This window comes from Cajanus cajan, chromosome 1 (genome assembly GCF_000230855.2).
Source record: "Cajanus cajan strain Asha chromosome 1, NIPB_CcT2T_4, whole genome shotgun sequence".
In the NCBI taxonomy this organism is placed as follows: Eukaryota; Viridiplantae; Streptophyta; class Magnoliopsida; order Fabales; family Fabaceae; genus Cajanus; species Cajanus cajan.
Window position 1 is genome coordinate 23,617,768 of NC_138517.1, and position 26,841 is coordinate 23,644,608.

Genomic DNA, 26,841 nt, shown 5'->3' on the forward strand with positions numbered 1-26,841 from the left:
AGGCCGTGGTAGGCCTATACCCAAACCCTTCTGCCCTGACAGTAGTATTGAACCTCTGAGTCTAAGTGGCACACCTAAGCAATCGCCTATTGTTGTCTATACCTGGTTCTCTTTGGAGTTCTTAACAATGCCCTATACCTGACTTGGTTGAGATAGGTCAAATGTTGGATTCGGTAAAGTTTATGCCACCTAGACTACTCAACCTCAGTTGTTGGAGATCTCCTAGTTGTATATGCGTGACGATGCATTAGTTGATGTTGCATGTCTTATTGCATTCAAATTGCATATAATGTTGTATGAATGAGTTGATAGTTGAGCAATTATGATAAAAACTATGTGGTTGTGTTGTGATGATGAGTTGTTGATCACTGGGACTAGATGAGAAATTTTCGAAGTTACTTATCTCATTGTGCGGATTGAGATAGTTGTGGTGCTCTAAGAGCCCAGTTTATTAAAAAACCCTCCTTGGGAAGTTGTCCCTTGGAGTGGATGATGCGTTGTTCTCCTCTAGGACTTAGTTGGCCCATGTGTGGGCAAGGTCAAGGTGCACGTGTATGAAGCGACCATGGTATAAGAGACAAGCCGAGCTATACTGATTACAAGTGGCCAATTTGAGTAAAGTATGACGTGTTGAAAATGTTGTTGCTATTAGATGATGATGTATATCTATTGTTGTATGTGTTGTGTTGCTTTAGGTTGCAAGTTGAAAGTTGAATATTATTGATATTTATTACATGTTGACGTTTTTTTTTATTTTTATAATTATTGTTGTGAGCTTACTCTAGCATGTTTTCCCTTGTGGTTAGGGACTGCGATGACCATACCTTGGTATGCGAGCAGATCAAGATTAGGTGCTCTACTGGACTGGGTGAACTTCTTTTTGGTTGGGACTCAAGGAGGAGGGCTAACGTTGTATTTAGTTGATTCGTAACATTTGACTACCTAGTTGTTGTGTAGGGTATTATTCCCTACTTTCAGTTATATATATTATGAGACTTTTTAGTTGTGTATTCTCATTGTATATACAATTGTTTAGTAGTAATATTTTATTTTATGCTTGTATCTGAACGCTATAGACAATGCGAGACCTGGCGAGTCGTTACATATTTTACCATATATTTTAAAATATATAATATAATTATAAATATAATATCATGTTATACAAAATATTTTTTATTAAATTAATTTTTTTTATTATTAATGCACAATTGTTCAAGAAATTTATATATTTTAAGAGAATATAGGACATCAAACTAAATTGAGATGATTTGAGGCATAACTTGAACTTGTCCTCAAAATGCATCAACCTTAAATTCAAAACTCAAACCTATCAAAATCAACTTTGAGTCAAACTAGATTAATAAGGTGAGTTAAGTCATGGATTTGAATATAAGATTATAATCTTGAATTAATTTTCTTATGAGTATAAGTTTAAATGAGTTTTCAAGAATTCACAAAGGTGAGGACAATTGTCACTATTTAAAAAAAAAATACTTATAGATGTGCTTGTAAATCCACCAATTAGAGATGTAAGTGGATATGGGTCAACCCACAAATTCAATAATCTTGCCCAACTTACATTTCAACAAGTTGAGTTGAATCATTGGTTCAATTTAGATTCATTTTGACTAATCCAGTTGGGTTGGATATTTGGTTGATGAATTCCAAACTTAATTAACCTAACTCAACCCAAAGTACATATAATAATAAGAATAAATTAATAGCTTGACACTTGTATTGTATATTTGTTATGATAGTATTGGGTTTGGATGATTTTTTGTAAAAAAATTTCTCTGTTTTTAATCTTTTAAATTTATAAATTTTTTTGTCCTTTTAAAATTAGTAATTTTTAATTTTGGTCACATCAAATACTTTTCTTTAATTTTTAATTTATAAAAAAATTTAAAGTTAATAATTTTTGTTTCTAACTATTCAAAGAAAAATAAATAATATTTATTTTATAAATCTATAAAAATTTTATAAATATTACATTGACACGATATTACAAACAATTATAATAATAATTACTTAACCTTTTAATATCATTAAATAATAAAGATTATAAATAATAATTTTTAAATTTTAGAGAGATAAAATATTGTTCTTTTTTTTACTGAAACTAAAATTAAAACTGATTTATTTTGCAAGAATTAATAATATATTTAAATGTAGATTTTATATATTTTAAAATACTTTTTGTAACATTTTTTTTCTTTGTGGTTTTCTTCATCACGAATTAAAATATTTAAGTTTGATCTGTTTTTCATCCGGGAAAATACAATCATGAAGATATGAAGATATGGTTCTAGTAAGTTTTATTGAGCATTTTTTTTATTTAGATTACTTTTCATTTTTTTACAAATTAATTCACAAATCTTAAAATTACATATGCAAATTAAAAATAAAAAAATCTATACATAAAAGAGTAATACAATGAAATTTAAAATTAAAAAAATTAATTACAAATGCTTAAAATATGTGATGATTTGCTCGCTCACACAAATGCGTGCACATAATGTTTTTTAAAAATATGTATTTAGTCATTATTATATATTTTTTAAGATAGTTTAAATTGACTTTTTCTTTATTTTGTTCTTAAAATTTATTATTTTAGTTTTTATAATATTCGATTCATTTTGAGTAAGTTCTTATGAAATAAATTATTCACATATTACAAAGATAAAATGAAATAAATAAATATATTATAAACACTAAAATAAATAATAATGTCCAAAATAAAAAAAAAACGAAAATTTTACAAGAAATCATTTAAAAAATAATTTTATAAAAACTACAATAAAAATATAATATATTGCATGAATCCAGAGTATATTTAAGTTTATTAATTTTTATTTACAATATCTTTTTAACTTTGATTATAACTGTTTTAAAAATTATATTAATCACAGTTTTTTATTGGTCATAAAAATATTCTTTAACTTGTATGTTACTATTTTCCTCAAAGTGAGTTAATAAATGAATGATGATGTCATTGCACTATTGTGTCACCGTCTATCCCCTTTGCGATTATCTGAACCTAATAATAATAAAAATAAAATAATAACGAAAATCAAACTTTATTTTATTTTATTTTTTTAATGTTTTTTATTTATTTCCCTTTTACTTCACTATCTCGATTTCTCGCCGAGTTTTTATTGTTCCGATGCGGCAAAGCGGAATGCTGAAGCCGCCGTCTCAACCCGCCGCCGGTGACCTCTGTTGCTGATTCCACGACACCGTTTTGGTACTTCCAATTCATTCGTTTCTTCTTTGAATTTCATCTTTTCAAAGTGAAGGGAACCGACACTGTTGAATCTATCTTGTACTATTTTATTTTATTTTATTTTATTTTATTTATTTATTATTATTATTATTTATTTATTTATTTTTATTTAGCTAGACCATGGGCGTGTGGATTAACTATCACGGATTTGTTTTATTTCAGGTAGTATCTTGAGTCCAATATTGAATATACAACTAGAGTTAAATATTAATTCATGGTTTAACTATCTTATAATTTCATTTTATTTCTGTTTGCCTTTATTTCTGTTTTTTTTATTGCTATAAAGATTAAAAGGTAGAATTTATGAAATTATAAAAATTAAAAAGACACAAAAATGTTATGTAAATGAAATATTTTAATTATAGGGATTAAAAAGTAAATTCATGAAACTATAGAGAACAAAGAGTATTTAAACCATAATTCTAATATCTGTTTCTACTTTCTAGTAGGATTGCACCACAGAATACTGGTGATGGATAAAAAGAAAAATACAAAATTAGCTGTCACCGGTGATTCAATTTTGTGAAATTGGGATTGTGTGTGTGTGAGAGAGAAAATTGCATGCTAAAATGTGTTTTGGGTGTGGTTGCCTTGAATCTGAGATCTTCTTTGGCCATTTTCCATATGGATTTAATATATTTGTTATTTGGTTTTTAACCAAGCTCTGGGTTGTGTGATCATGTAAGTTGACTTGACTTCACCAAACAGCTGACCTCATCTAGTGGGATAACACTATTGTTATTTCTTTTCCTTTTGTGACAAATCAACAGGAATTGTTTAAAATTTCATAAAAGAAGGTAATTTATCCCAAACTTGTTCTGGATAATGATTTTGAACTGTTCTCATAATTTTGGTCAGATACAAAAGCCTGATTCCCTGTGTACTGTTTTAGCTGTTTGAACTTTTGTACAACAGTTTCAACACATTATTGGAGGATTAAGAAACAGGGGGAAGTCTTAAAGTGGTGGTAGTATGCTTGTCCTAGTCTTAGTGTATTACAAGTATGCATCTTCACTGTAATGTGTCTTTGTTGTCATGCTAACATTGAATGTGTTCAACTGAGCTCATTCTATCTTTTAATAATTGAGTGAATAAGTGGAATGGAAAATACTTTACAAAAAGATGTTGTAGAAAATAAATAGATCATAAAAATCAACATGACTGTGCCGATAAATAATTAATTTTTGGTGAAAGGCTATATTGAAATAGTTTTCTGGTGAGCCGATGAGCCGAACTGATGTTATTGACAGTTGAAGGGGGAGGATTCTTCTCTTCTTCAGCTTCAGGGTATAGTAAGGGTCTGATCCTTCTCCTCTTGGGTCAGAGGAGTGAAGATACACCCATGAGAGTTTTTCCCTGGAATCAGTTCCGGTTGGTAGGCCAAGAATCTGACCACGAGCTCCAGCTGGCTTCCCGAAAGAACCGTCTCTCCAGTGGGTGTGCTTCCTTTGTTTGCTTTGGTCACACCTCTGCAACGCTTGACACTCCATCTCATCTTAAAGTAGGTCCTGCCAAACATCATGATGTCTCTTCTGGAACACTGGTTTTCAACAAGGGCAACTATCCTTCTGCTGATGTAAATGATGATAGTAGAAAGGTTGCACCTAAAAGCAGCTTAAAAAGACAAGAAAACAAAAAACCAGCTCCTGTTGGGGCTGCTACTGAACATGAGGAATCAGGTGGAAAGGGGAATGATGCTCCTTATCAAACAGAGAAAAGGAAAGTGCAGTGGACAGATGCTTGTGGTAGCGAGCTTGTTGAAATACGAGAATTTGAGACAAGGTATTTGAATATTTTATTTTCTCTAGTGACTATATATATATATATATATATATATTTTCCTGTTTCTGTGTTCTGTGAGATTTCTTTCTGTGTGATAAATTGCAAAATTTGAAAGTTCTTATCTTGTGTGTCAAATTTTATCACTAGGAACTCCTGGTAGGCTGGTAATTTATTTTGTGTGACTGCTAGTGGATCATATATGCTTGTACATCTTTCGCTTCTTTCTTTTATTCTTGCTGATCTAAATATCTGATAGAGTGATAGTTATTGTTACCAAAGGTCTAAGAAACGTTTAGCAATTTGGCTTAGGACTTTAAGTGAAAATGGTTTGCATTTTTGTGAGGCAAAGTGTAAGCTGATTTCTGATTAGAGCAGGCATATAAATGGCTTCAGTTTTCAGGCACGTATTCTGAACCGTAAGAAGCTTTATGTTTTGTTCTTTTCAAATTCTATCAGGTGCAACTTACACTGTTCCTGAAACTAGTTTGAAATTTGAAGAAGCCTAACCGATATAACCTTGGTTCAGATGATTAAATACAGCTACATTATTTCCCAATCCATTTGAATAGTAATCTGATTATTCTTAAGAATCAGATTTGCTTATTCTTCTATTAGTGAATTCTGATCTTGTGATAAGTTGGAGGCCCCTTCCCGCACCATGTGCTCTCTTCTCACTCACTGACTTCCACATTTTGAAGGGTTTCCCCATTGAACATTGGTATATATGGACTTCCCTTAGATGCAATAAAAGGTCAATGGCAGTATATGAACAAGGAAGTCTTTCATTGAATAGTATAATACTTATAGTAGTGGTGTTCATTTTTGTATTTCCAATTTCCATAGTTCCACTCAATGCTTAAATTGATTTATATTTCTTCTTTGAGTTCTCTTTGGAAGTTTCCGACCACTTGTATGTCCTTTCATTTTTCAGTTTACTAAATAATCAATTGGATTAATACTAAAATTCTATTTGGTTAGTAGTTTTCAAATTATAACTCGGTATAATACATTCTTGGGTAATCAATACCTAATTAATTAAATGATATGTTTCATAAGTCTCAGAATTTGGACCTAGGACATAATTTAACCCTACAAAACTGATTTGTATGATAAGGATTGTTGAAGTTTTATAAGCACTATTTAGGCCCTATCTCTAGTTGATGTATAATCTTAACCCCCTAAGATTTGACATCTTAGCAGTTGCACGCTAAGGGCTCCACTTAGCCTTTATAGTCAGTCATTTTGTAGGTAGTCCTATTTGAGAAATGACATCGAATATTATAGACTCCAATTAAGTTGTGCTAGGTGACTCCAATAAAGGCAACTTTCCATCACACCCCCTCATGCCTAGGATTACAGGTCTTGAATGTTGCAATGCAGGTGATCTAACTGGATCTACGATAAACTTTGATAACATATTAAGAATTGAGCTTAGGACCTAAGTTCTAACTTAACTTTACAATATTGACTTGTATAGTGAGGATTTTTCAAGCTTTATAAAAATTGTTTTATCTCTAATCGATGTGAATCTTAACCCCTAAGAGCTAGTGTCCTAGTGGCTGCACACTACAATGTTAGTCAGCCTTTCTGGTCAGATCCTTCATAGGTAGTCCTTTTTGAGACATTGGCAACCAATTGTTAGGATCCAATTGCAAGGTGTAGGACTTGAGTCCCACATTGAAAGTATGGGATTCTAGTGTGGCGTTTATAAGCTTTTGGACTCTTGAACTACAATAACTAGCTTTTGTCGTGTGATTCTCTAAAGGTTCTTATCAATTTGAATCAGAGCCTTCCACCATGTTTCTCACCTGCAAACGAGTGGCACAGGTGGTGACTTCGTCATTGCAGTGTTTGCCCAAGACTAGTCAAAGGGACTAGTCCAAAACAAGCCTGTGCGGGTGTCGGGATTGCAGAACTTGATGGGATGTTAGGATCCAATCACAAGGTATGGGACTTGAGTCCCACATTGGAAGTATAAGATTCTAGTGTGGGGGTTTATAAGGTTTTGGACTCTCCAACTACCATAGCTAACTTTTCTGGTGTGGTTCATCCAAGGTTCTTATCACCATCTCTAATCTCTAATAGTTTGCCTTGCAATTAAGGCGACTAGGGTAATCGCAGTTAAGGCTGTTTTCCTACAAGGCATCCTTCTTTGATATTTATTTTTCTAATTTGATACTTTCTGCATTTTGCTGGTGAAATCAGAGCCCTGGGTTTTTTTATGATTCCCATAGTATATTTCAGTTCTATTAGAACCACAATTAACAGTCAGGTAGGAGAGATTTTTTTTTTTTTTTTTTAATTATTTAATGCAGATTCAAGGAGTTAACCTCCTCCAAAGGGTCTCACCTTTACATCAAAGTAGCTGCTCAGTATTCCAATCCTACCCCCTAAAAAGATGCCTTCCCTGAGTACAATTTCTTTTGTATATCCCTCTTCCCCTAAGTAACCCTTTTTAACCAACTTACCTCTCCTAACTTCTAATTGTACCTTTTGTTCCTTCTAGTATCACTTTTCATATTCTCTCTTCTATCTTATTATTTCCTCCTCTAGCAAAGCATTTGACTTCCTTTTTTCGCTTTGATCTTTCTGTTTTTGTCTCATGATTCCTGATTCTTTCCCTAAAACAAGTCTCCTTTTTTGTCTTTTTAATATTTGTCTCATCTCATGATTCGTGTTTCTCCCTCCTACACAAACCTCCTTTCTGTTTTATAATTGTAGTCTCGGCTCTTTATCCCTCTGGTCTGTCGCCGTGAAAATATTCGTTTAAATGTTAGTTGTGTTTTTAAGGTTATTTCTTTATGTGTGTTTTGTATAGGGGTTTCTCCATAGGTTGGTTTTGGTTTGTTTGTGTTTTTTTTAAAGTTTAGATTAAGATAAGATCCGACTCTATGTAAGTCGATCACTAACCTCTTTGAGGATTTCCAGCGAGATTAAGGATCACTTATTCCATTATCAGCAGAAGGATATAAAGTACAAGAGAAATCAGATTTGATCCCAGGTTAATTAGCAAGAGCAGAGAGACCTAACCAACTATGCAACTATTGTAGGACGGTGTTGGTTTGGTTTGAGTTTAGGTTGAAATAAAATTCAAACCAAACACATATAATTTGTTTGTTTGTATGTTTATTTTTAATTTTTTTAACTAATCTAAGCTAAACTAGTCCGATTTAGGTTAGATTGATTTTATTTGCACCATCAGGTTAGGTTCAAAATATTACTATATTTGTATATTTTTATTGTCAAATTATTTATTATATGAAAATTTAATTTTAATATTATAAATTAAAAAAATTCAATAATTTATATGACATTTAAATCAATTCCAAACATTAATATTATTTTCAACTAATATATAACTTTTTTTACAACTATAATTTTATATATCCTAATCCCATTAGAATCTATAAAGAGGATACATAGTAAACATAACCAAAGACAATTAATAATACATACATAAGAAACTCAAAATAAATGAAAAAGGAAAAAAAAATAGAGGAAAGGTCTAGATAAGTCTAGAAGGTATAAATTTAAAGTTAAAAAACCTGGTTGATTGGATGATTGGGTTAGTTATGGTCGGAAAATGATAAATCCAAGAACTGAGCGGACTGCAATTGACTTGATTCGGGTTTGAAGTTAAATGAACTAATTAACCAAACTAATTTGAATCAATTTAATTTAGTTTGGATGACTCTTTTTTTTAGGTCAAATTCAATTCGATGAATATCCCCAATTTGGTGTGTTTGTGTGAATATAAATTTATTTGTATTTTAGGTAAGATTTCAATTTTGACAACATTTGTTACAAATTTCTACCAGAAAGTGTAAATCTGTCCCAACCTTTTTTAACAACAAAATCCCTAAATTTTATCCTCCAAAGGTACGCACATTATCACATTAGTCCCATAAAATTATTGTCACCAAATTAGTCCCTCTAAGATTCTTTTTCACCCTTTAATTCTCCAAAGATTTTGTGACTGAATTGGAGGATTTAATCTGACACTAAATTAGTTCCTCAGAGTCTTTTTATTTCCAATTTGCTTTTAAAATTTTGGAAGGACTGATGTGGTGATGCATGCAACCTTTGAGGACCAAAATGACGGTTTTCTCTGAACAATATTTTGTACTTTCTTTCAAAGCAAATTCTTAAATGAGTGACCGTAGTATTCACTGCATATAGTAACGCCCATGTTTTCTTTTCTCCACGTGTTATATAAACAAGTACGTCACAAATTAGGCTCAACTACAATTAGTGTATTTTTCAATTTCTCAACTACAATTAGTTGACAAACATTAGTTTTATTTATTCTGTTGCATAACATTTCATTATTCTCTATGGATGAGCTTGATATAATGGAAGTTTGACACCCTTTCCCCATGTCATATTTATATTTTTCATTTTCTTGTTTTGTTTCTACTTATTCTGAGATCGTGATTGACGTTCAATTGCAGCGAAGCAGATGGGTCAGTTAATGAATTTAACAATGGCAAAACTTGTTCCTGTGCTATTATGTAAATTCACATTCCAAGAGATGATGACACAGACCCATTTATGAGGTGTCAAATTGTTGATTGCTAACATATTCCATCACGCAGCTTGAGGAAAAGGAGCAGAGGTTTTTCAGTTTAGTAGAGTTTTAAACACCATCTCTTGCCTGAGCAATCATTTGTCTATAAATGCTTGCTGTGGCCTTCAATTTTGTTCTTCTGCTTTTCATAAATTTGTTGTATAATCTTCGTAGTGTGAGTTCTTTGCCTTTCTTAAATTTTATATAGCTCAAGCAAAGTTCTAGTTTTATGCTCTGGCGTTATCTAGAAAGAAGACAACACAGATGTAATATTTTGTAGAGAATCAGTGCTGTCTTGATTTGTTAATGAACCTGTGCTGCCAACCTGAAAAACTTAGCACTCAGCCTTCCGTGTTGTCTTGGGGAAAGAGCTTTCTTGCGATTTGGATTTTGGAATGACTTTATCCTTTTTTTCTTGACCTGGTTATTGCCAGCAGACACTTTCGTGTGCTGACAGATTTCTAATAGGTGATTGATTTTCTTATATGTAGTGAGATATTTCTCAGAAAATATAGTTTGCATTGTGCTGTAGTTATGTTTGGAGACAAGTCGTGAACATGTATATGAGATTTGTTAATGTAGAATACATGCTTGTCATTAAGAAGTATTTTACTAAGTTGTAATTTCAATTTTCTTAAAATGTATCTAAAGGGTAATTTGTTTTTGTTGTATATTTTGGGTGTGTTATGCACTAAGGGGGTTTCACACACACATCTCCATAATAGTAAGATATTGTCTATTTTAAACTTAAACTCTCATGATTTTAAGTGTATATTTTGAATGTGTTATGCACAAGGGGGTTTCACACACACATCTTCACAATGGTAAGATATTATCTATTTTGAACTTAAACTCGCATGATTTTGTTTTTGAACATCACCTAAAAAGCTTCTTACCAACGGAGATAATTGTATGTATATAAACTCAAATTCATCCTCTTGTTTAAAGAAAATGTATTCCTTCCTTCAAATAAATGACTATGGTTTATTTTCCTTGCTGAGAAGTTAATCCATGAGTATTATCTAATGGTGGTCCATAGAGTCCAGTCACGCTCTAGATGCTTGTGTCGTCGCTCCATCGTGTTAATCTTAACCCTCCATGTTATGGAAAAGACTTTTGATACAAGGGATCTCATACTCATCTATCTACCAACTCTATCATACTCATCGAGGCAAAAGAACTATATTCTCTCGATTTTCCTTTTAGACATCACCAAAAGGCTTCTTACTAATGGAGATAATTGTATGTATATAAATTTATGTTCATCTCTTGTTTGAACGATGTGAAATATTATTTGCATCCTAATAGAGTGCTATTTCAAAATGGTTAATATATTAAATCATTAAGTTTTAAAAAATTATTTTAATGACTTATCAAAACTATTTTTACTTAGAATTAATCTTGTTGATTAGGCCTCTTTTACTCTTTTTACTTTGTCTTTTAAGAATTTGTTTTACCTTATCCTATTAACTAGTTGACTTGGTTTTAAATGGTTTGAGAAATAGTTATATATATATATATATATATATATATATATATATATATATGATATTTTGAAAGACTTTTTAGAATACTCTAAAGCATTCTTAACACATTTTTCTTATAAATTCTTGAATTATTCTTATAAAAAAATTTGTTAATTTTTGTTACACCAATTATTATTGAAATGATTTGTTAAATCTTCAGGAATTTGTGTATCACATGAATAAATTTTTGAAGATAATATTATCACACATCTCAAATTAATTGTTGTTGTGATTATACAAATTCGTGATGGGGATATTGTATGTGAAGTGGGCTTATCTGTTGTGTATGTGAAGTGGAATTGTGTACGTGATGTGAATTTGAATTATGAAATGAGATGTTGTATGGATGTGATTATGATTGTGATTGTGGTGCCTCACATCAGTGACTAGGGATGGCACGACCCCTGGGTAAGTGGTGCTACAGGGAGGGCGTGACCCTAGCATGGTGTGGGATGAGTAAGACAGTTAACACACACCACTTATGTCGATTATGGCAGCCCTGACATAGGGTTAATTGCAAGAGACTGTATGATTGTAATTTGATTGTGGTTCCTCATACTAAAGGATCAAGGATGATACGAACCCTGGTAGTTGATGCTTCAGGGACGAGCGTACTCCTGGATGATCAGGGATGATACGAACCCTGGGTAGTTGATGTTTCAGGGACGAGCGTACTCCCGAATGATCAGGGATGATACGAACCCTGGGTAGGTGATGCTTCAGGGACGAGCGTACTCCTTAATGACTAGGGATGGCACGGCCCCTGGGTAAGTGATGCTACAGGGAGGGCGTGACCCTGGTTTGGTGTGGGAGGCAATTAACCTGTATCACTTGTGTCAGATGTGGCGAGGTCTTGGCATAGTGTTAATTGTAAGATTGGTGTGAATTATGGATGTGGAAATGATATTGTTAATTGTAAGATTGACATGAATTATGGATATGGAAATGATGTTGTATATTGTATAATTGGTGTGGATTATGATGGATTGAGATATGTATGTGAAATGAGATATGTTAAATGTGAATTGAGATGTGAAGATGATGAATGATTGTTATATATATATATATATATATATATATATATATATATATATATTTTATTAAATAATGAATTATGATGAAATTATATTGTGATGTGTTTGTATGTACTTTGCATATAGATATTTTCTTTTCTCACCGTATAAACTGTGGATATTTTAGGTGAAGAAGATCCGGCTACGAGTGGCATCTAGAATGCCAACAGTTAAATTATGGGAATGCTCTGATAGTGTGACATCAGGGCAGAGGATTTCTAGGACAGAATATTTATATGTATTTGGTATTGTAATAAATGATTTTAAAATTGTAAACTCTTAAATTTTACCTTTCAAGTTTTATTTTTCAGTCATTTTCTTATATTGAAGAAAGAACAGTTTTGAAGTTTTATGTGAACCCTTTTACGAACCCTTTGAAAGTTTATTCTTCTTAATTAAATTATATTATATGTGTGTTGGGGTAGTAAGGGTGTCACATTTAGTGGTATCAGAGCAGGTCGATCCAATCGACCGTGAGTTATGAGTCTACTATGTTTGTTTGGTAGATGAATGATGAAATGAATTGTGAAACTTATCGATATGTTAGTATAATGATTGATTATGTTTGTTGTTGTTGTGTACTCTAAATGTTTTGCTTTAGGATGAGGATAATGATATGATGATGATGTTCTCTTATGTTGTTAGTGTCGTACCTATGTATTATTTTCTCGGAATTTGACTGAAAGACATGATATAGCTTAGTTGATGATTACTCATTGGTTTTGATACTTCTTACTTATGTAAGAAGTAGTGGTTGAATAGTATCGCTTGTGTTGCGAGCACATGTGCCGGTAATAGTGGACGGAGCCTTGTGCAAGCCAACTAGAACTATTAGAACCTTAGATGTGAGTGATACATTGATTTGTCGAGTGTACTAAGTGTAACATTGTAAAAAAAAAAAAAAAAAAGAGGTTGATTCAGTAGCCCAAAACGGGCCGTTCCCAAACTGGAACGGGCCGTTCCACACTACTGAATTGAACTACATATTGTAGTTGAGAACGGGCCGTTCCGGCAAGGAGAACGGGCCGTTCTAGGAAGGAGAACGGGCCATTCCGGAGGGAGAATGGGCCGTTCCGGAGGGAGAACGGGCTGTTCCTGAGGGAGAACGGGCCGTTCTGGATGAGTCCCGGAACGGGTCGTTCTGTTTTCAGAACGGGCCGTTTTGGGCGTGGTTTTTGTGCGTGATCTGGGAGTTCAGAACGGGCCGTTCCGGTATCGGTACGGGCCGTTCTGGCCACTCCGGATTGCCTATAAATAGGGGTGAAGGGGGGGCCGTGAGGAGTTATGGTTCTAGAGAGAAGTTTTAGAGAGAAGGTCTTTGGGTCAGTGAGCTCCTTTCTCTCCCAAATTTCTCTGTTTAACTCCTTTTCTCCTCTAGATCAATAACTCCTTCTGTCTTTTCTTGAATTTCAGATTAGAAAGCTTGTTTTGGGAGGACTGAAGTTTCGAGTTGAGCCTCGAGGGGAAATTATACTTTTGATTCAGTCTTTGGCTATCTGAGCCAATTTTCAGGTAAGGGAAGCTAGATTGTTTGCATGTGGCTGAATTTGTTAGTTTGGATGAGAATTTTGAACTCTCTGAATAGTTTTAGGCCGGGCGCAGGTTGAGCGTATCAGGCGTGGAAGAGCTTAGAGCTCTTGGGTTGGTGTTAGGCCAGGCGCGAGTTGACGGCACTGTGCTTGAATATATTTATGAATGAATTGATGCTTATGCATGTTTAAAGTTGAAGTTTTAGATCATGTATGTATGATATATGATGTATGGTGAGGTGTGATTCATATGTATGCTTTGTGATGTCTTATGACATGTGTATGGTTGTTGATCATGATGGTGGGCAGACCATTATGATGTATGATGCATGATTGCATGTGATGCCTATGGCATGAGTCTAGCCTAGGACTTGAGGAGAGGAAAAATATTTCGAACTGGAAGAGCTCACATAGAGTCTCTTGAGAGTGGTGCTTGGATAGGCCACTAATATATGAGAGTGGTGCTCTGGGAGGCCACTGAATTTGGGAGAGTGGTGCTCAGATAGGCCACTGGGTTGGGTAAGTCTCCTCTAAGTCCTTAGCTAGTGTTGGAGCGGGGTATGAGGTCGAGGGTTTTTCCCTTAACCAAGTACTCGGGAAGGTGCGTGGATCCTTGCGGATAGTCGGTGGGCGAACTCCACAATTGACTTGGTTAATGCATGCCAAGGTCGTGGTAAGCCCGTACCCAGCTGTGCTATACCTGACGGTGGATCTGGACTTCCAAGTGTGTAAGTGACATCATCCGAGTAAACCCGAGGGAGGATTATATCCTGTTTAGCTGTGACCGAGCGGGCGCTTTGGGCGTGAAAACGGTTGGGGTAGTTTCGGTAGGATGGAATGTCACTTATACAGCTCTATTGTTATGGAGATCTCCTAGGTGTATGCGTGACGATGCATTAGATGATTGATATGTATGCATATCTGTCATGAGTTGCATTCATTGCATGATTATTAATATGATGAAGTGTGGTGTTTGACTTCATGTTTGGTGAATGAATGATTGATTGAGATGAAAGGTTCCTTAGGGACAGGATTTGGGATGCATGTGTAGTATAGAATTTTTATTCTGTACTTGTATTATTGATCTTTGAATTCTAGCTTACCCTTCTGTTTTCCATGTGGTGGAACTGCGATGATCATACTTGGTATGGGAGCAGGTCAGGGATAGCTTGGGAGTAGAGATGATCGTTGTGAGACGAGGAGCTGAGTCTCGTGTTTTGAGTTACCATTCTGGGTAACATTTTTTTTTGTCAGTGCTTGACCGGCACTAAGGAATATTTTGGGATGACTGTACATATATGGTGCTATATTTTATATACAGAAACTTAATTATTTCGATCTTTATATTTATGCCTGTATGTATGTGTTATCCAGTTTAATATTCTCTTAGTTAACTAGTTGTAGTGCGATTCCACTAAGTGTAGAGACCGTGGCGGATCGTTACACTTTTATGGTATCAGAGCCGGTTGAGTCTTTTAGGATACTATGTGGGGAGTGATCCTTCTAGGTTTCTGTTGTGTCATATCTCTGATATGTGTTAGCCTTTGGTGAATTGTGGGGGTATTATGTTACTAATAGGATGTTTGAATTCTTGTAGTATGGTGAGACCCCAGTATGACCAGATTGCTAGGGCCATGGAGATGATAGCCATGGCGATGCAGCAGCAGAGTGCTCACTTTGCTCATATGGAGGCAGGTAGAGCTGCGGCTGAGGCAGCTAGAGCTGCGGCTGATGCAGCTAGACCGGTGGTCTCTCAGGAGGGGAGAGATTTAGCAGAGTTCAGGGGATGTCAGCCTCCTCAGTTCAGAGGGGATTCAGATCCTGATGTGGCGGATCAGTGGTTGAGGGATATGGAGAAGATCTTTAGTGTTTTAGGATCTTCTGATGAGAGAAAGTTGGCTTATGCAGTTTACATGCTGGGGGGCGAGGCTGAGTACTGGTGGAGAGGCACCAGGCAGATGTTAGAGAGCAGGGGTGTGCCTGTTGACTGGGATTGCTTCAGGAGGGTCTTTTTGGAGAAATATTTCCCAGATAGCGTTAGATACGCTAAGGAGGCAGAGTTCATGAGATTACATCAGGGGAGCTTGTCTGTTTCTTAGTATGCTATGAGGTTTGAGCATCCAGCTCATTTCTACTCTCAGGCCATATCTGAGGCTTGGAGATGTAGAAAGTTTGCAGAGGGATTGAGGCACGAGCTGAAGAGGGTTATAGTCCCCATGTCCATAGTAGAGTTTCCTGCCTTGGTTGAGAAGGCAAAGACTGTTGAGAGTTTGGAGAGTGGTGGTAGCAGCGGTAAGGCTGCTAGAGTTCAGGAGGGATCATCTGGGTCCAGGAGGGGAGGCCAGCAGAGGGGACCTTATGACAGACCTGTACAGTCTCAGAGAGGAGCTGTTAGTAGGGGACCTCGACCTGTTACTCCTCAGGGCGGAGCACAGTCGGTGCGGTGTTATCGATGTGGAGGAGCACATATGGTGAGAGATTGTTCCCTTCCGGGGAATGTTTGCTTCAGATGTGGTAGGCCAGGCCACATCTCTAGAGATTGTCAGACACCGGCGACTTCATTTGGGAGTGCCCCGAGGCCACCCAGACCTACAGCTGCGGGGAGAGTGTTTGCATTGTCAGGTGCAGAGGCTTCTACTTCATCAGACTTAGTGAAGGGAAAGGGGAAGGCAGCAGGTGAGGATGTTTTATTTTTATTCGATTCTGGAGCCACGCATTCTTTTATTTCTGTTGATTGTGTGAAGAGATTGGGTTTGTCTGTATCTTCCTTGCATGTTGATTTGTTTGTGTCTACTCCGGCTTCAGTTTCTGTGGTGACGTCGGAGATGTGTGTGAGATGCCCGATAGAGGTGTCTGGTAGGAGGTTCCGAGTGAACCTGATTGTGTTGCCCATGGTGGATATCGACATAATCTTAGGGATGGATTGGTTATCTGCCCATCACATCCTTATAGATTGTGCTCGGAGAGAGTTGATGTTTCCTCAGTTGGAGGATGAGGTGTTGGTATCAGCGGGTCAGGCTGAGCAGTTGATGAGGGATGGAGCTGAGTGCTTCATGTTGTTTGCAACTTTGAGTATTGAGACAGAGAGAGCTATCGCTGGGATCGAGATTGTCAGTGAATTTCCTGAGGTGTTTCCAGATGATGTGCCAGGATTGCCACCCAGGCGTGATGTTGAGTTTAGCATTGATCTGGTACCAGGTGCAGGACCGGTATCAGTGGCTCCTTATAGGATGGCTCCAGCTGAGTTGGTAGAGTTGAAGACACAAATTGAGGATTTGTTGGAGAAACAGATGGTGAGGCCCAGTGTTTCTCCTTGGGGTGCTCCGGTACTGTTAGTGAAGAAGAAAGATGGTGGGGCCCGTTTGTGTGTTGATTATCGGCAGCTGAATAAATTAACGATAAAGAATAAATATCCCCTTCCAAGGATTGATGATTTGATGGATCAGCTGAGGGGAGCTTCAGTGTTTTCAAAGATTGATTTGAGATCCGGATATCACCAGATTAGGGTGAAGGAGAGTGACATACCGAAGACTGCCTTTAGGACTAGGTATGGTCACTATGAGTATGTGGTGATGCCTTTTGGTGTCACTAATGCTCCAGCAGTGTTCATGGATTACATGAACAGGATCTTTAGACCGTTCTTGGACAGATTTGTGGTGGTCTTCATTGATGATATTTTGGTGTATTCTAGATCATTGGAGGATCACCGTGAGCATTTGAGGTCAGTTTTGGAGGTGTTAAGAGAGAGACAGTTGTATGCCAAACTGTCCAAGTGTGAGTTTTGGTTGTCCGAGGTGAGATTTTTGGGGCATGTGATATCGGCAGAGGGGATTGCAGTAGATCCAGCCAAGGTGGAGGCTGTGATTCAGTGGGAGCGTCCGATGACTGCTACAGAGATTAGGAGTTTTCTTGGGTTGGCGGGTTACTATCGGAGGTTCATTGAGGGTTTTTCTCGAATAGTAATGCCTTTGACTCAACTGACTCGAAAAGATCAACCTTTTGTTTGGACGGACGCTTGTGAGCAGAGTTTTTAGGAACTAAAGAGACGGTTAACCACTTCTCCAGTTTTGGTGTTACCTAACACTGGTGAGCATTTTGATGTGTTCTGTGATGCTTCTCACCAGGGGTTAGGTTGTGTGTTGATGCAGGGAGGGAGAGTAGTGGCATATGCTTCGAGGCAACTGAAGACCCATGAGAGAAATTATCCTACTCATGATTTGGAGCTTGCAGCTGTGGTATTTGCCTTGAAGTCTTGGAGGCACTATCTGTATGGTGCGAGATTCAGTGTATACAGTGATCACAAGAGTTTGAAATATCTGTTTGATCAGAAAGAGTTGAATATGAGGCAGAGGAGGTGGATGGAATTTCTAAAGGACTTCGATTTCCAGTTGATGTATCATCCTGGAAAGGCGAATGTGGTAGCTGATGCATTGAGTAGGAAATCCATTCACATGTCGGCTATGATGATTAGGGAGTTGGAGTTGATTGAGCAGTTCCGAGATTTGAGACTAGAGGTGGAGGTTGTTCAGGATCACATTAGCTGTGGTATGATCACCATAACTAATGAGTTCTTGAAGCAGGTGGGAACTAAACAGTTACAGGACCCACAGTTGTTAAGGACTTTGGGATTACTTGGTACTGAGAGGGCAGCTGGTTTTGAGCTTGGTACTGATGGGATTCTGAGATTCAGAGGTCGGATTTGTCTGCCTTGTGATTCAGAGTTGAGGAGAGCTGTTCTAGAGGAGGGACACATGAGTCGTCTTAGCATACATCCTGGTATGACTAAGATGTATCAAGACGTCAAGAAAATTTTTTGGTGGCCTGGTATGAAGAAGGAGATAGCAGAGTTTGTAGCCGCTTGTTTGACTTGTCAGAAGGCGAAGATTGAGCATCAGAGGCCCGGAGGGGTTTTACAGTTGATGGAGATTCCTGAGTGGAAGTGGGATAGTGTCACTATGGACTTTGTGGTTGGATTGCCTAGGACAACTCGGAACAGTGACTCTATCTGGGTGATTGTTGATAGGTTGACAAAGTGTGCTCATTTTCTTCCTGTCAACAAGAGGTGGTCCTTGGAGAGGCTTGCACAGTTATATATCCGAGAGATAGTACGGCTGCATGGAGTGCCTTCCAGTATTATTTCTGACAGAGATCCAAGGTTTACTTCAAGGTTTTGGCAGACTCTACATCAGGCGTTGGGAACGAGATTGAGGTTGAGTTCCGCCTATCATCCACAGACAGATGGTCAGTCGGAAAGGACAATTCAGTCACTAGAGGATCTTCTGAGAGCTTGTGTGTTGGACCATCTGGGTAGCTGGGAGGAGGTGTTGCCATTGGTAGAGTTTACCTATAATAATAGTTATCATGCGAGTATTGGCATGGCACCTTTTGAGGCTCTATATGGCAGGAGGTGTAGGACTCCATTATGTTGGTATCAGGAGGGTGAGTCAGTAGTGGTTGGTCCAGAGTTAGTTCTTCAGACTACTGAGATGGTGAGACAGATTCAGGAGAGGTTGAGAGCTACTCAGAATCGACAAAAGTCTTATGCTGATAAGAGGAGGAGACCTCTAGAGTTTGAGGAGGGAGAGCATGTGTTTCTCAGGGTGACACCCACTACTGGAGTGGGAAGGGCTGTAAGGGCCAAGAAACTCACACCGAAGTTCATTGGTCCTTATCAGATCCTTCGTCGTGTAGGTCCAGTAGCTTATCAGTTGGCGTTACCTCCGATTCTGTCCAACCTGCATGATGTGTTTCACGTTTCACAGTTGAGGAAGTACATCAGAGACCCGAGTCACGTGATAGAGATGGATGAGGTGCAAGTTAGAGAAAACTTGACTTACGAGAAGAGACCGGTAGCTGTAATTGATCACAAGTTGAAAGAGCTTCGAGGCAAGTCTATTAGCTTAGTGAAGATTCTTTGGGATGCAGCTACTAGTGAGGCAACCTGGGAAGAAGAGAGTCGGTTCAAGGAACAGTATCCATTCCTCTTTTCAGGTAAGCCTATTTTCGGGGACGAAAATTCTTATTTGTTGGGGAGTATTGTAACATTGTAAAAAAAAAAAAAAAAAAAAAAAAAAAAAAAAAAAAGAGGCTGATTCAGTAGCCCAGAACGGGCCGTTCCCAAACTGGAACGGGCCGTTCCACACTACTGAATTGAACTACATATTGTAGTTGAGAACGGGCCGTTCCGGCAAGGAGAACGGGCCGTTCTAGGAAGGAGAACGGGCCATTCCGGAGGGAGAATGGGCCGTTCCGGAGGGAGAACGGGCTGTTCCTGAGGGAGAACGGGCCGTTCTGGATGAGTCCCGGAACGGGTCGTTCTGTTTTCAGAACGGGCCGTTTTGGGCGTGGTTTTTGTGCGTGATCTGGGAGTTCAGAACGGGCCGTTCCGGTATCGGTACGGGCCGTTCTGGCCACTCCGGATTGCCTATAAATAGGGGTGAAGGGGGGGCCGTGAGGAGTTATGGTTCTAGAGAGAAGTTTTAGAGAGAAGGTCTTTGGGTCAGTGAGCTCCTTTCTCTCCCAAATTTCTCTGTTTAACTCCTTTTCTCCTCTAGATCAATAACTCCTTCTGTCTTTTCTTGAATTTCAGATTAGAAAGCTTGTTTTGGGAGGACTGAAGTTTCGAGTTGAGCCTCGAGGGGAAATTATACTTTTGATTCAGTCTTTGGCTATCTGAGCCAATTTTCAGGTAAGGGAAGCTAGATTGTTTGCATGTGGCTGAATTTGTTAGTTTGGATGAGAATTTTGAACTCTCTGAATAGTTTTAGGCCGGGCGCAGGTTGAGCGTATCAGGCGTGGAAGAGCTTAGAGCTCTTGGGTTGGTGTTAGGCCAGGCGCGAGTTGACGGCACTGTGCTTGAATATATTTATGAATGAATTGATGCTTATGCATGTTTAAAGTTGAAGTTTTAGATCATGTATGTATGATATATGATGTATGGTGAGGTGTGATTCATATGTATGCTTTGTGATGTCTTATGACATGTGTATGGTTGTTGATCATGATGGTGGGCAGACCATTATGATGTATGATGCATGATTGCATGTGATGCCTATGGCATGAGTCTAGCCTAGGACTTGAGGAGAGGAAAAATATTTCGAACTGGAAGAGCTCACATAGAGTCTCTTGAGAGTGGTGCTTGGATAGGCCACTAATATATGAGAGTGGTGCTCTGGGAGGCCACTGAATTTGGGAGAGTGGTGCTCAGATAGGCCACTGGGTTGGGTAAGTCTCCTCTAAGTCCTTAGCTAGTGTTGGAGCGGGGTATGAGGTCGAGGGTTTTTCCCTTAACCAAGTACTCGGGAAGGTGCGTGGATCCTTGCGGATAGTCGGTGGGCGAACTCCACAATTGACTTGGTTAATGCATGCCAAGGTCGTGGTAAGCCCGTACCCAGCTGTGCTATACCTGACGGTGGATCTGGACTTCCAAGTGTGTAAGTGACATCATCCGAGTAAACCCGAGGGAGGATTATATCCTGTTTAGCTGTGACCGAGCGGGCGCTTTGGGCGTGAAAACGGTTGGGGTAGTTTCGGTAGGATGGAATGTCACTTATACAGCTCTATTGTTATGGAGATCTCCTAGGTGTATGCGTGACGATGCATTAGATGATTGATATGTATGCATATCTGTCATGAGTTGCATTCATTGCATGATTATTAATATGATGAAGTGTGGTGTTTGACTTCATGTTTGGTGAATGAATGATTGATTGAGATGAAAGGTTCCTTAGGGACAGGATTTGGGATGCATGTGTAGTATAGAATTTTTATTCTGTACTTGTATTATTGATCTTTGAATTCTAGCTTACCCTTCTGTTTTCCATGTGGTGGAACTGCGATGATCATACTTGGTATGGGAGCAGGTCAGGGATAGCTTGGGAGTAGAGATGATCGTTGTGAGACGAGGAGCTGAGTCTCGTGTTTTGAGTTACCATTCTGGGTAACATTTTTTTTTGTCAGTGCTTGACCGGCACTAAGGAATATTTTGGGATGACTGTACATATATGGTGCTATATTTTATATACAGAAACTTAATTATTTCGATCTTTATATTTATGCCTGTATGTATGTGTTATCCAGTTTAATATTCTCTTAGTTAACTAGTTGTAGTGCGATTCCACTAAGTGTAGAGACCGTGGCGGGTCGTTACACTAAGAGTTTGCGATTGGTGGAGTTTCTGACATCTATAGTTGTAGCGGTTGAATCTAAGGTGGTTGTCTCCTTGGTGAGAGATTGAAATGACGGTAATTCCCTTGAGTGTTAGTACTGGCATGTTAACCATTTATGGTTTAGGTAGCATGTGAGTTGTTTTGGTTAGGATTGTAATGAGAGGCTTGAATGGAAATTGAGGTGTGAGTTTGGAAGAGTTGAGATATTTTTGTGGCATTAGATATATTGATACACTATTGCTATTTGGTGTAGAAGATATTTTCGCTGTAGTTTTGTTGTGACAGTATGAGTATCGTATTGACAGAATTAGATTTTTGTGGTCTTCATGAAGAATGTGACTTTGGATATTATCTTTCCAATGGAACTAGAAAAAGATAAAACAGAGGTCTAGAACTTTAGTTATGACTGCTTTGGTGATCAGAAGTCTAGTTGTAAGCGGTAAATATATCTGTTGTGATTTTTGAATTGTTAGCTAAGAAGATGATCTATTCAGAATCTCATATCTTCATAAGAGTTATAGCTTATTCTTTTATCTTTTTTTTGAGATAGGATTGAGATCACTGGACGAGTGTAACTCTCTAGGTATCATTTCTTGCCAGTTGTTGAAGGGATATATACGGTGTCATGATGTTTTGAGTGTTAGGCAATGCAAGGATATAAAAAAAAAAAAAGCTGATTTAGTTATGATGTTTTGAGGTGTTTTCATGTAGATTGAGAGGTAGTTTAAGGTTGTATGATGCTATGTGGTAAAGCTGGGTCATGTACATGCTATATGGAGTAAACGATGATGGATTCGCACATAATTAGGTATAGTATATACATGAATGTTTGAATTAGGTGTTTTAGTATGATTTGATATGCATGTATGTGGATATGAGGATAAATGACCTTATGGATTAATTAGTGAGTGTTTGTGTGTTTAGTAAGATTGACCTTAGGATGTGATATCATCAAATTAGAGTTGAGGATGCTAGACAATTTTATGCTAGTTATCTAAGTGTGATTTTTGATAGTATGAGGTGAGTGTTCTTGGCCCTGTAATTTCTAGTGGAGGTAAAACGTAGATCTATCTAAGATAGAAGTTGTGCCTAAGTGAGAGATACTTGAGTCTATTAGCGAGGTTATGAGTGTCTTGGATTAGCTCATTGTTGTTGGATATTGATTGAGTAACTTTCTAAGATAGCATTACCTTTGAACAGATTGAGTAAAAAGAGTGTTATTTTGTGTGAGATAGTAAGTGTGAGAGTAGTTTCCAAATTCTTAAAGAAAGATCGACTAGTGCACTAGTGTGAGCATTGGCCGATCTTAGTAAGCCTTTTGTGGTATGGGTTGATGTTTCTAAGATAGGTTTGGGTGGAGTGTTGATGCAAGAAAGAAAGGTAGTGGCTTGTGATTCTAGGCAATTGAAAACTCATTAAAGGAATTACCTTACCTATGATTTTTTTAAGTTAGCAGTTGTAATATTTAGAGATACTGCCTATATGATTCTAAGCTTGAGGTATTTATTGATAATTAGAGCCTTAATTATTGGTTGACTGAAGGAGTTAATTATTAGACAAAAGGGATAGTTTAACTTTCTGGAGGACTAATATTTTGAACTTAGTTGTTATTTGAGTAAAGTCATTGTGGTGACCGATGTTTTGTGTGGGAAACCTTTATATTTATCTTTCCTTATGATTAGAGAGATGAACCCTTTTACGAACCCTTTGAAAATTTATTCTTCTTAATTAAATTATATTATATATGTGTTGGGGTACTAAGGGTGTCACAATTAGAAGATTAATAATAAAAAAAGACAACATGGTCAACATTATGTGTATGTATATAATTTTGTAATATTACATCTATAATAACTTTTTTGCTTTAATAACTTTGAAATCCAATTATATATATATATACATATATATATATATATATATAAATTAAGTATTATTAGATAAACACATAAAGATTATATATTTCTATGCAAATCGAGTATCAGTAGCTAAATACATATATTTTTTTACTCAAAAGTGTGGTAATGCATTTAAGTGAAGCTTACGAATTAGCTTATTTTATATACTAGATCGATAGTTTTTTCATCCTCAAGGACCCCTCGACATCAGCCAAATATTTTTACTATTACACTAAACTAATTAAGTTTAATCAATAAATTATAGTTTAATCAGTGATTTGAGAACAATAATTTTAACTAAAATCTTCAATTATAACCCTTCCAAGTTCCAATGCAAAACAAAAGCAAACTATCGGGGCCACTGGGCATATATCCTTAAAAATTGTAGAATCTATTATCCTCTGTGTACTCTTACACCAAAATCAGACAAAATTCAATGGTTGATGAAGTAATAAACGTAATAAACGACATTCATGGACAGCTTTCAGTGGTTAAGACACATACAACTCTACTGAACTTGAGCCACTTTTTGGTGGAAACTTGGTAATACCTTATCCACACACATGTTCTCTGATTTTGATAAGGTACCACAAAGTCCAAGCCAATAGAAGAAAAGGCTAAAGCAGAATAAAATTAAAATAAAAAAATCTGTGCATAGTTAGTTAGCATCAGGAGAAAAAAAAAACAAAAAAGAAAAATGTCTATGGCAGCTTCATTCCCATGCATCAAAATCCCAACATGTTCATCTTGTACTTCATCAACTTCATCCTATTCTTTGAGGTTCTCTTCTTCCAAGCCTCACAGTGTGATTATAAGGAATTCTCAGGCTGAAGGGCCTCTGAGAAGGCCAGTGGCACCCCCAATAAGAGAACCATCATCATCATCATCATCATCAAGTGCCCCTCAGCTTCAGAAGCCAACACTTCCTTCTCAGCCTCCACCATCCCCTTCAGTGGTGCCTCCCCCACAGAAGCCAGGTATTGTTGGGGATGATAAGAGTGTCATTACACTAGAGTTTCAGAGGCAAAGGGCTAAGGAGTTGCAGGAATACTTCAAACAGAAGAAGCTTGAGGAAGCAAATCAGGGTCCCTTTTTTGGTTTCATAGGGAAAAATGAGATTAACAATGGAAGGTAATTTTTTCCCTAATGGAATAGAATAAAGTTGGAGCTATTCTATTTGTGGGGTTTATGCTAATTGCATTTTCTTTATGATGGTACAATTGGTTGATTGCTTCCATTTTATTAGTTTGTGTTATTTTCTCCCTCAATTTCAAGGGGGATTGCTAAGATTTTTTTTTTCTTTCTTTTATCTTGCCCTAATTCAATTGGCGAAAATTGGGCTCTTTAGGTTAAACTTTGAGGATACTATACCAAATTTGGGATAACCAAAAATTGGCCTAATTCAGGATACCAATGTATTGTTCTGCAAAAGTTTCACTTTAATGCAAACACAAAACTTACATTTTCAGAGGCTGGAATTTTACAATTTTGTCTTGGCCTTTTAGTTCAAAATGGCCGTGTGAAGTGTCACAATTGTTAAGATGGAGTGATGTTCAATAACATTGTGAAAGATTTCTATCACAATCTATTGGAAACATAAAGTTTCATTCATTATAGTATCTTCTTTGTGCAGAGATGAAAACGAATAGAAACGATTGACTTGTTTTATGGATATCTGAGACATTTATCTGCGTTCATATCAGTAGTTAAAATCTAAGTAGCTCAGGTTCAAAGCAGCATTTTCCCAACTTGTGTTCAATAATTGACATTCTATTGATTGAATACCTGTCACACTCAAATTGAAATTTGCATTGTTATGCAAGTTCTGCTGTATTTTGACTTTCTAATCAGTAACTTCATTTCCGCAGATGGGCAATGTTTGGTTTTGCTGTTGGGTTGCTGACAGAGTATGCAACAGGCTCAGACTTTGTTGATCAAGTAAAGATCCTTCTATCGAATTTTGGGATAGTAGATTTGGAATGAATAACTCGACATAAAATACTACCAATACTTTCTTGTTCCCGTCCTTGGTGTAAACAATGTTGAGTAATTTCTTTCGTAATTCATTTATAGCATACAAGCTTTCTCTTCATATTGATGGAAATATTAAGAATGTGATTTTCCTTTCCCTTTATGCTGAGCTATCTGGAGATTGAAAAAAAATTATGTGCATTACAATTTTATAGCTAATTCATTGGATAATAGATCGAATATGTCAGATTGTCATAGATTAAGTAACAACTATATAGCTACTCTCTTAAGGAACTGCATTGTTCTTGCTCCGGAAAAGCTGATCGTTGTTATACCAGCTGAAACCTTTGTTGAAATGTATCCAAGTATCTTCAGTTTTGAAAATGTAGAATTTAGATTTTATAAATTTTTAATTATATTTCAAAATTTTCAGATATTGTTGAGATAAATATAAGAATATTGTACTTGTCATCTAAACTCAAAGATGTTATCAGTTTATTTTTAAGATTAGGATGCTATTAGTATCTAAAGTTTTTTGTTGCCCTTAAACTCTGTATTTTGAGTTTAGGAATAAAAGTTTAATAAGCTCCTATGCACAATACATTTTTTTTTTGAAAACTATTTCTTTCAAAAAAAAAAAAGTCAATTAATTGGTATCAAGAGTTATCTTCTTCTAACCTATAAAATGGGAGTCCAGGTAAATCTTTCACAATTGCCTCCCTTTATATTTGATGGGAAAAGCTACATTTCTCTAGTAAAAATAAAGACACATCTAGAGATTTTAAATCTTTCGAAAAAGTGATGGAAGAAGATTACAATGTTCTTCCATTGTCAAACAATTTCACCATAGTTTAGACATAAATTCACTTTAATCTTTTTTGTAATTCATTCATAGAAAACAAGCTATCCCTTCCCTTTGATGAAATCTCAAGAAAGTGATTTTCATTTCCCATTGTGCTGAACAAGCTAGAGATGGAAAATTTTAAAGTGCATTACAATTTTATAGATAAGACATTAGATAAAAGGTGGAATGTGTAAGATTGTCAT

General features: G+C 36.7%; 2 protein-coding genes across 4 annotated transcripts; both read left to right on the forward strand.

Annotated features, from left to right (window-relative positions):
- The first annotated feature begins 3,094 nt into the window (after positions 1–3,094).
- On the forward strand, positions 3,095–10,239 carry LOC109803683 (uncharacterized). 3 transcript variants are annotated; one of them, XM_083076840.1, is made up of 4 exons: positions 3,135–3,244; positions 3,397–3,445; positions 4,534–5,065; positions 9,517–10,239. In XM_083076840.1, the coding sequence occupies exons 3-4, from the start codon at positions 4,626–4,628 to the stop codon at positions 9,578–9,580; spliced, it is 504 nt and encodes a 167-aa protein (XP_082932966.1). In that variant the 5' UTR covers positions 3,135–3,244; positions 3,397–3,445; positions 4,534–4,625; the 3' UTR covers positions 9,581–10,239. The 3 variants fall into 3 exon arrangements, with proteins under 3 accessions (XP_020220959.1, XP_082932966.1, XP_020220956.1); XM_020365370.3 differs by lacking the exon at positions 3,397–3,445 and having other exon boundaries at positions 3,095–3,244; XM_020365367.3 differs by lacking the exons at positions 3,135–3,244; positions 3,397–3,445 and having other exon boundaries at positions 3,466–5,065.
- Positions 10,240–24,415: 14,176 nt separating this feature from the next.
- Positions 24,416–25,915, forward strand: LOC109804107 (light-harvesting complex-like protein OHP2, chloroplastic). The gene is made up of 2 exons (XM_020365882.3): positions 24,416–24,954; positions 25,692–25,915. Exons 1-2 carry the CDS (start codon positions 24,521–24,523, stop codon positions 25,804–25,806), a joined length of 549 nt encoding a protein of 182 aa, XP_020221471.1. The 5' UTR covers positions 24,416–24,520; the 3' UTR covers positions 25,807–25,915.
- Positions 25,916–26,841: the final 926 nt, after the last annotated feature.